The 9991-nt window shown below is 37.2% G+C and overlaps 1 protein-coding gene across 2 annotated transcripts; it reads right to left on the bottom strand.

The window, feature by feature from the left end:
* Window positions 1-961: 961 nt before the first annotated feature.
* Window positions 962-9695, bottom strand: LOC144703010 (senescence-associated family protein). Of its 2 annotated transcripts, XM_078575079.1 has the most exons (14): window positions 9537-9693; window positions 8592-8673; window positions 8052-8337; window positions 6080-6247; window positions 5592-5665; window positions 5389-5465; window positions 5217-5288; window positions 4192-4260; window positions 3574-3620; window positions 3372-3492; window positions 3227-3295; window positions 2909-3012; window positions 1394-1469; window positions 962-1267 (listed from the first exon to the last, which is right to left on the bottom strand). In XM_078575079.1, exons 3-14 carry the CDS (start codon window positions 8312-8314, stop codon window positions 1094-1096), a joined length of 1314 nt encoding a protein of 437 aa, XP_078431205.1. In that variant the 5' UTR covers window positions 8315-8337; window positions 8592-8673; window positions 9537-9693; the 3' UTR covers window positions 962-1093. The 2 variants fall into 2 exon arrangements, with proteins under 2 accessions (XP_078431205.1, XP_078431204.1); XM_078575078.1 differs by lacking the exon at window positions 8592-8673 and having other exon boundaries at window positions 9537-9695.
* Window positions 9696-9991: the final 296 nt, after the last annotated feature.

Here is a 9991-nt window from a genome sequence, read left to right on the forward strand (position 1 = left end):
ATTCCGTTTTCCATCATCCTCTCCCAAAGTTCTCTGGGCACATCAGACGAGACGTGGAATGAAATAGACACATCAAAGGAATGAATGTCAGCTGTCTTGGATGTAGCGCGTCCAGTCTTGAAATGACACCTTGAATGGATGGTCCGACCATGGGCTGCGGGCAGTTGTGCCTAGGAGCATATTCTAGTGCATCTATCCTAATGTGGTTAGTTACCATAAAGCTGTCGACTTGTACGTGTCCTGATCTCATGTACCCACTTCTCTCCGCCATTATCTTTCCGAAGTATAGATGGATTACAAATTGCCAGTCGAGGATGAGTTTGAAATCGAGATTGATGATGAGTTTGTCCCTGTCATATTCCTTTGTTTAATTGTTGTTGGATGACGACGACGACTCACCATCATCCTCTCACCACTCTCTTTATTTATACTCTATTTAGGCAGTTACGACACGTCAGTCATGATTATTTGTCTGTGACTAGGATGATAATGACTATGACTATGTAAATTTATTTAAGGTTGATTATGAACTAATCATATTCAATGATCCCTAATTTCTACCGATGGAAGCATGACATATTAGATTGGGATTGGATCCAATCGTCCCATTAAGTGGCTCATGGGTCCAATCAGATGTTGCCATGTGGCAAGCCAGGGAAATAAAAACACTACATTCAATAATACCCAAGGTCTCAAAATAGGATCTAATGAGATTGTAATCTACAATTTGAGAAACAAGACTAATCATCAATTTTTTTTAAATCTTCATCCAACTACAAGTTGATACTTTTTTCTTCCCAGCTGAATCTGTAGTCAGATAGATATGATTGCTTTCTTATTTTGTTCTGCATTAGAACATCATATCAAATGCCCAATCTATAAAATGATCATTACCACTCCGTGACACCGTTGAATATCCCGGGCTTATCTTACAGATGAAGATAAATACTCGAAACATGCGTTGAACACGTGAATAGTAAAGTGTTTTTTCTAATAAAATTCATAGTTTTTACACCGCATATCTATTTTATGAACCCCTGGATTAGTTTACAGAAACAGAGAAAGCATCAGAGATGATGCTGTACCTCGTGAGTCATTGATCTTCAACATCTGGATCAATGTTAATGTCTTTTTTCTCCCTCTGGAGAAAGTCATTCACCATGAACTTAAAAGTGTCACCTTCTTCTAGGGCCCACTGTGTCTTCAGTTCATCAATGGCCCTAGAAGCTGCCGCAGCGACAGCTGGGTTGCTGTCGTCTGCCAATCTCTGCAGAAAACAAACACGTAAAAAAAAAATGAACTTACCGGATTTTTTACGGATTTGATTTTGTTTCTATGATTTAAGTCTCTGAGATTCTATTTTCGGAATTTCTGTGTAAAGACATTTTCTCACCTTCAATGCGCCCATGCCGGCATTTCCAAGGGTCCACATGGAGGGGGCAGTGGCCAGGGCGTTTGCCAAAGCTCTCCTAAAAAAAGAAATGCAAAGAAATGGTATGAGCTCTTGATTACCGATCAGCTGTTTGGAAGATTGAGCAAAATTTTTCGCCACAGAAATTAAATTTCAATCATTTAATGAATATGAATTAAATAGTGATTCAAGGCGTTGATGTGATCAGGAACATAATTACAAAAAATTCTATTTGGACCAATAAAATCTGCTTCGACTCATAAAGTAGGTTCAATATTAGGAATTAATCCTAATTAAAGTGTAAATCCATAACTTTAACTATACCCTGAAACCCTAAATGTTAAATCGTGAACTCACGACCTAGACAAGGGACAGGTTCAGTAACAGGAAAGTTGGGAAATGACTATCACATAATGTATTTTTGGGCGGTTACCGCTTTGTCAGGTGACTACCCTATTTCAATCATCTTTTGATAGAGCTTTACCAAGGAAAAAAATTATCATTACATGTTTGTGCACTATGCAGTTGAAGAATGAAAATACATAACCCAAGAAAAAGAGGTTGGCAATGGAGGAAATTGAAGAAATCTATGTCTTTTCATCTTTCTCCTGTTTATTCAGGTAAATTAATATACATGGGGAGGAGAGAGTCTCCGTCTACAGAAAAAGATTGACTCCTGATGAAAATAAACAAGTAAAAAAGAAATTTCAAAGACAATGACACTTCAATCAAAGGAAAGGGACAAAGAACGCTGTTTTTTAATCATTGATGAATTTTGATTTTCGGGTACATTGCTGAGTAGGATGGTAAAAATATTAAAGATTCTTGACTTGAAGAATAAAAATGAAAAATTTAAGGAGAGCCGAACAGATTTTCCAAGAAAAGGATTAGATAGAACGGTAAATGATGAGTGAGTTCCTCAAAACCCATTTGAAGCGCCTAAAATTTAAGGTGAAACTTTCATCTGCGTCAGGATCATTCTCATTGGAGGATTTTTATGTAACTCATCAAGTCGCTCCATACAGGGACCATTTTTTGCTAAAAATGAACCGGGTTCACCCCACCAATGCAAAAATCAAGCGAAATAATCATAACAGTTCAAGTGATTTATCTGTAGGAGCACTAAATAGACAAGAAGTAATCGATCAATTTGATCTGATGTTCGATTATATCTTGAAATCATGAAAAAGTTAAAGCAGGTCGAGTGATTTTAACCTATTACAAAATCAGTTACGTCTTCTGCTACAGGGAAGACATCTTGTTCTACAGTAAAAAACGCTGACATACATGAGATACTTAGTCAATTTTAATCAAATGCTCGCCAATTTCAAAATCATCAAATAATTTTGATTTCGTGCTAGAATACTTGCATGGCTACTCACATTTTGGCATCAAGCATCCATTTTTCAATTATCAAAATGCATCGTAATAAAAAAACATTAGTTCTTGATTTAGGAACTAAGTTTAAGTACAAAGATTTTTTTTTAAAAACGATACCTTGTATTAACATCAGGGGAGCTGGAACACTCTGCCAGCAGGGAGACAGTACTTTTACCATCCATCGCATCAAGATCTATGAGCGTTGTCACCAGTAACTCAAGCTATAAAAGAATAAAATGGCACAAAATATGATTACCGTAAATCTTGGGGAATAAATTGATTTTTTCATACTCAAAATAGAAAAATGAGAGGAGGAAATTAACAAAATAAATTAACGGAAAAACTTTGACCTATCTCGGCATGTCAGAACACATAACAGCTAAAAAAGGTGAATTTAAAAGAATAAACCACAAATTTAATGTCATAAATGTACACCTCATCAGGATCTGTGTAGTCAATTCCGTCAGCTTCAGAAAATGCCGATGCCATGCTCCAGTACGCTTCCTACATTTCTTTCATTTTACTACGGTGGTTTTGTGTAAAATTTATTCTCGGGTATTCAGATAATGAATATAATAACCTGAATGGCGGTAATTCGATCGGAAGAAACTTCACCAGGGAAGCGATCTGTAGCTATTCCATTTCTCTCTAGGGTTATATAATCCATACTCCCGTCGCCAAATATACCCTCCTCTCTGCGCCTAAAATGAGATACATAGAGAAGTTATTTTATAGAAAGTTAAACATTTGAAAAATAGAATTTATCATTCCTTAAAACATACTGCTGAATCATCTTGTCGACCATCATGTTATGTATATCACTGACAAACTGCACAATTATAAAAAAAATAAATTAATTAAATGATAATAATAATAATGGCGTATTTAATCAGGAAAACCAAGAATTAATATGACACTGATGAATTCAGATATAACCAACTACTTTCACTGGGAGAATTTGTAGCATAAACAGCAATAGGTCAACATCTGAACTAATAACTGTCAGAATCACCGGGAAACAAAGAATAATTGTTTTTGAAGTAGTGTGAGATCTAGTAGTGCTCATGTATCGGATCAGCCTAAGATTTTCATTTTGAAGAAAATAAGGAAGATCACCTGAGACCGGTGATGAACCTGCATCAGCCTAAGAAATAGTGAACTGCGTCTTAGAAAAATGAATAATATACATGTCTAACTAAATACAAGGAAATTTATGAGAAGAAGGTGACAGATTGAAAGCTTATTATTAATACAGTTATTAAATGATTTAGTAGTTCAGATAACCTTTTTTAAAAAAAGATGGAAAATTTGTGAAGTTAAATTCATTACCTGACTTAAGAAATCACTCATGTTATTATGAAATGAGGCCTCTGTAAAGATAAGTAGGGACAATTTTGTACCTTTAATGCCATAAAAGCATCTTCCATGGCACGGCGCTTAACAAGGAAATCAGCACGCCGCAAATCTGCCTGCAAAAAATCAATATGCCCATGATTGAAAAACAACATGAGGATGAGTCACACGAACAAAAAATAGGAAGATACAAGGAAAATCATGTTCTCCCAAGGATCCACATGTATGGCAGGTGCAGCCTAAAAGTAAGTTCAATTTGCCAGCCTTATTCTTATTCATATAGTATACGGTTCTAGAGATGAGGGATCGATGGATGGCTGAACGACCTGAGACAGACAGATTGGTGAGAGTGGTGTTCAAGACCTTGGGTAGGTCTCCATTGAGAATGACCCTGGAAGGGTAGATAAAGAGAGATAGAGCAAAAAAGGACGAAACCAAATGACAACTGGCCCTTATCTGGGTCTGTCCCCCCTCTGGGAGGATCTCCTGGTCTAGTTCACAACAGTTTCTTGATTTCCTCCTTAGGGAAGCCACAAGTATTCAGATGGGAATCAAAATAAAGCCAAAATAACAAAATAACCTCAGTAAGGGTTGGGGATCGTAATAAGTGGGGATTGCGAAAGTAAGAAGACAAAAAAAGTTCCTATTCTTTTGGATAACGGAATACTGAAGTGACCAAAACTGGGCCGCTCTAAATGTCTAGGCCCATAAACCCCATCCAGAATATCAAACTTACCCAAATGGGCTGCATGGTCAGAACATAGATGGAGAAAGACACAAAGAAGGATTTGTCCATCTCCAACACCTTGGTGTCAACCACAAAAATGAAATGCAAAAAACTTTTGAAGTGAAATGCAAGAACTTGGCCCACAACTGAATAGTCGACACCTCAGAGAGTTCAATGATAACTAATTTCAACAGATCAGCACCTAGAACCAAGTACTTTTCATTAATGTTAACGAATTTTGAGGATTTGCATAGGACTAAACGTGCCAAAAACTTTGAAATGAACAGTCTACCTGACGCATATTGAAAGATTAAAAATTAACCTATTTCACAGAAAGTATGGCACCTCGAGAGCTCCATCGCTCCAATGCTGATCTGCCACTCTCTTCAAATCTGATTGAGCTCTGTCTTTAAGGATCTGAACATATAAAGAAACTTTTAAAGTGATTAACACAAGACTATCATATATTGGGCTCTAGGACATGTTTAATATACTAGTTTCATGCAGAGAACCTTACCGCAGCTATATGATTTAATCGTGCAGCTTTCATCTTCACATCTGCATCAATCTTTTCCGTGTCTTCTCTGGCACGGGCTACACCATTCAATGTTCAGAGAGGAAAGAGTAAGCATGTCATGACAATGAGAGAAGAATATTACAATCGATGGAGGACTTTGATAGAAGGAGATCTATTTAACTAGAAAGAATAACGACATTTACCATCAAGCTTAAGAAATTCATGTCCAAGGACCCTGAAATCTTGGCGGGCCCGATCATTTAACCTTGATAAGCCACTATGTCATGATAGAAAGAACTAATAAGAGAAAGAAGAAACTTAACGCAAGGAAGATAAAAAAACAGGGTAACAAATGAAAAGAAAGCGATATCAGAAGTACAACCGATGAACATAAAGAGTCTAATATCATTGACCACGATGAACAGGAAATAATGATCCAAAGAAGATCTTATGCAGCAAAATTTGGTCTTCAACTTGGTCTGGGTGTTGAGGGAAATGCATGTAATAATTGGTGAAAATTTCTGAATTCATTTATGGAATGAACGAGAGAGGGAAAAGGTCATGTAATGGCATTCATGAGGCTCCTGCTAAAAAGCCTACGGGTACTTTGACTACAGGGAATGCAAACGAAGTCTAGTCATTTTAGATAAACGAAGAAAACTTGGAAAAAAAAATGAAAATATAATTATACCGTGAGAGCAACACAAGGTCGTTCTTTGCTCTGTCATTTACAAACTTTGCATCATTGTACGCAAATCTACACGCCTCCATAAAACCATTTCCGGAAGACACCAAGTCACTTCTTTTCACTGGATCATTGAGTTGCGCAGCGCGACCATTTTCACCTCCATCTACACACCTGGTGAAAAGATGACAAAGAGCCAAGAAAGAGAGCACGAGACTCATAAGATACATAACAAGAATCATTATAAAAACCAAGTACTCTAGGAGTATGTAAAAATTTGGGAGAAGTTTAACCAGGGCATCGATTATTTCCTTACGAGGTATATCTGCAGTACAAATCCATTTGAAGTCCCAGATTTTTGCGATTCTTCAGTAGAGACCCTAAGAACCTCGATATATTTAGGTAAAACGTCTCTTGGGGACAACCATGTTCCAAAACACCTCATAGATCGTAGGTCGCTACAGTGATTTTGAAATCCGGTTAAAAAGCCAATGACACTGCCAAACATGGCATTCATTGGTTGAAAAAGAATAAGCTAAAGCTCATTCAGTGTCATCTCTTGAATTCATCTAATGAGAATTTTAAAATTTTAATTCAAAGGATATATGAATGCCTTTAGGCGCTCGGGAAAATGAAATCTAAGTAGACATCATTACTGATGAAATATGTCAGAAAAAGTACACGACGTTAATAACCTAATAAGCCAGTAAACCCTCACTAGGTAGTGAGAACTAATTCTCTGTTTTGGTGCTAAAAAGGATCATTAAAAGGACCATAACAAGCAGTTCTCACATTTGAAAGCAGAAAAACACCATATCAAATCAACCATTCATTGTACACTCTTTAAATATCATGAGGACCCTTTCTCAGAAAAAAATAAAGCTAACATAATATATAAAAATAAATGTATAAATGACTAGATATATGGCAAATTTATCACCATGAATGTAATGTGTTCATTCTAGCCGTATAGTTGCATATTTTTGGAGGAACGAGTGAATTTTAGGGGACCTATGACTGTCAAAGACAAGAAACATATGAAAAAATTCTTCATTTTTCACTTTCATCTCTTGAAAAAACATATGAAAAATAAGAAACATATTAATCGTTCTTCCACGGATCTAGAGTAACCCATGTATATTAATGAGCAGCTGAAGTCAGAGTAGTGCATTAGATCAAAAACTGAGTGGTCTAATGCAAAGGGACTTCGAAGAATAAGCTTGTCACGTGAAGTAATGTTCTCCGATTAAGTGAAATCTGGATTAGTGAGTTGGGAGTAAATGATGTTTCACATTCACCACTATTACACTTGGTGCTTCAGTAGGGGTTTTCATGTAATTTTGTCATCACTCATCTGCATTAAATCGGTTATGCCTAGGGGCAGTTTTCTTGAAAATGAGCTGGTCTTTTGCCCAAAATAATGCACTAGGGCAGTTTCCTTGAAAAAAATGCACAATGGTGGCAAAGTACTTCCCCAAAATTGACACTTGGTGTAGTCTTCATTTGTCAAAATGAAGAATTTAAAATCTAGCAAATGACTAAAAAAATGAGCTCCCGTGGAATAAAATGGAAAACATACCTCATTCAACCTCTCAAAGTTGACTGTGGATGTTAGAAGGTTATGCCTAAATCTTAAATCGAAGATGAATTTACTGAGTAACATGAATGTTCAGATTTATTGACTTAGTAACATAAAATCAGCCATCGCAGAACATCGTTCGCTTCAATTCCATTTTGCTCCTAAAGTTGCGCTTAAAATCACTCCTACAGTGAGAACATTGCCTTTTTCTAATAGTGTCAAATCATATCCTACAAGTATCAAATGGAACAGGTTGAACAATTTATGAAAATCCATTGCAATTGGAATAACAAATGTAGGATTTTATGAAACACAAGAGATTGACTGTCATCAGAAAACATAAAGAGGGATTTTTCAGACAAAATATTATCACAAAGAAAAGATTATGGAACCCCTTACCGAGCCGAGTCCGGACCGCTCTCAGGATGCCCTACAAAATCTTTCTGCCTCTTCGTTGCCAGACATAACAGATGTGTCTGCTTGAAGTTAGGGTTCTTAAAGGACCACCTTAAGGGATCAAAGTAGAAGTTTGGTTTCACGCCAGAAACATGTCGGCCACCAAATTTGTGAAGGTATGATTTTCCGTAAGAGAAGTATGTCGAATGGTATTGCACATTAGCTGCAATCGAACCAACAACCAGCTTGTTTGACGCAATGTCCATTTTCCTATCAATTTACATGCCTCCTGAAACCAGAGAGTTTCAGAATACCTTTCAGATTCCGACAGTAAGAAATTAACGTTAATTCTTTTCTAAATTTAATGTCCCCGCACTAAAAACTCATGCGGGTATGCTTCCATGATTCTATGTTTGCGCAGCAGTTGACAATTCACCACATAGAATCATAGGTAAGCGGTGAGAATAAAAAAAAAGTCGTCTTCACTATTCTAAAAAGATTTACTGCGATGCACTTCATGAATAGAGAAAAAACGATACTCACTAGTAGTAAACGCAGATGCTTGAAAGATAAAAAACTTCTAGTGAGTTCTCTCCGTATAGAAAAGACTAACTAAAAGTATGACCTGTTTGGCGAAACACAAGAAGGGTTGAAGATACAGTTTTATCCACCTAAAAATTTCCTCGAATAAAGAAGTAAAACAATAAAAATTTCGTCAATAAAAATGTAGTGAGACAATACCAACATTTAATCCTGTTCGAAATTCTAGGAAATACCAATTCATTGATTTTCGCCAAATTTTCAATTTTTTTAGTGCTCTACTTAGCAGTTCAAATACCAGTCTGATTATAATTACCTTGAAAGTGGAACATCAAGTATCCAAAATTGACCACCAACTCAGAAAATAACGACCCAGCGTTGGTAAAAATTAGACATCAATTTCATCCGCTCTTGGAAGCAAACTCTACATGCATATCGAATCCTCCACATGCAAACTCTATTTACATAATTCCTTTCATTGTCATCAGGCCCACTTTCAGCGGATCGTCAACAATCTCAATTCCGGACTTCTAAGAATCAATGATCAGAAATAGGAAAGTAATACATAATTGAGACAGCGATTAGCGCCAAAAAATCAAGATAATCCATCACAAGCACCAACGGTCAGCCGATCGTCAACAGTCTCAATTCCGGACTTCTAAGAAACAATGATCGGAAATAGGAATATAATATAAAACTGAGACAACGTTAAGCGCCTCAAATCAAGATAATCCATCAACAACAAAGACCGAAAATCAAAAGACAAGCACCAAAGTTCCGCGGATCGTCAACAGTCTCAATTCCGGACTTCTAAGAACCATATGATCGGAAATAGGAATGTAAGATAAAAAAGAAACAGCGTTAAGCGCCTCAAATCAAGATAATCCATCTAAAAAAACTCCAAAAATCTAACGACAAAGAGAAATAACATCCAGCAGATGAACATACGTCCCGAGAATCCCCAAATCGTCCTCCCGCAGCGGCCGCCACTCCGCCGGGGAAACGAAAGAGGGATCGAGGAAGAATCAGCGGATTAACTCGAGAAATCGCCACGGGAGTGAACTGTTCGGGAAATTGAAGCTCGCCGGCGGAAAGACTGATACGGGAGATTCCGGGAGGGATTATAAGATGCAACGTCCTCTTGCTGATGAACGGCCAATAATTTCTGGCCACGTGGCGGGAAAACTAGTAGTGGATACTTTGACACGTCCTCCTTTGGTGGAACCCACCATTGGTACATGTGGACCAGGTTTGCCTATTAATCTAATCGGATCAAGCCATATCTGCCTTCCCTCCCTCCAGCTCAGATAAGGGCTCTGGATAGAATCTGCATGATGTAGTGTTCCAACAGTATTCGATATGGGACAACCTATATCTGATACATGGAAAAAATCGAGATGGTT

Source organism: Wolffia australiana, chromosome 5 (assembly GCF_029677425.1).
Source record: "Wolffia australiana isolate 7733 chromosome 5, ASM2967742v1".
In the NCBI taxonomy this organism is placed as follows: Eukaryota; Viridiplantae; Streptophyta; class Magnoliopsida; order Alismatales; family Araceae; genus Wolffia; species Wolffia australiana.

What these genes read in the sequence shown, in the direction of transcription:
- LOC144703010 (XM_078575078.1), bottom strand. Translation starts at nt 8,314, where the DNA reads ATGGACATTGCGTCAAACAAGCTGGTTGTTGGTTCGATTGCAGCTAAT. An exon ending in AGCGGTCCGGACTCGGCTCG is followed by an intron (nt 6,248 to 8,051) that starts GTAAGGGGTTCC and finishes TCTTTTCACCAG; the next exon opens with GTGTGTAGATGGAGGTGAAA. An exon ending in GACCTTGTGTTGCTCTCACG is followed by an intron (nt 5,666 to 6,079) that starts GTATAATTATAT and finishes ATCATGACATAG; the next exon opens with TGGCTTATCAAGGTTAAATG.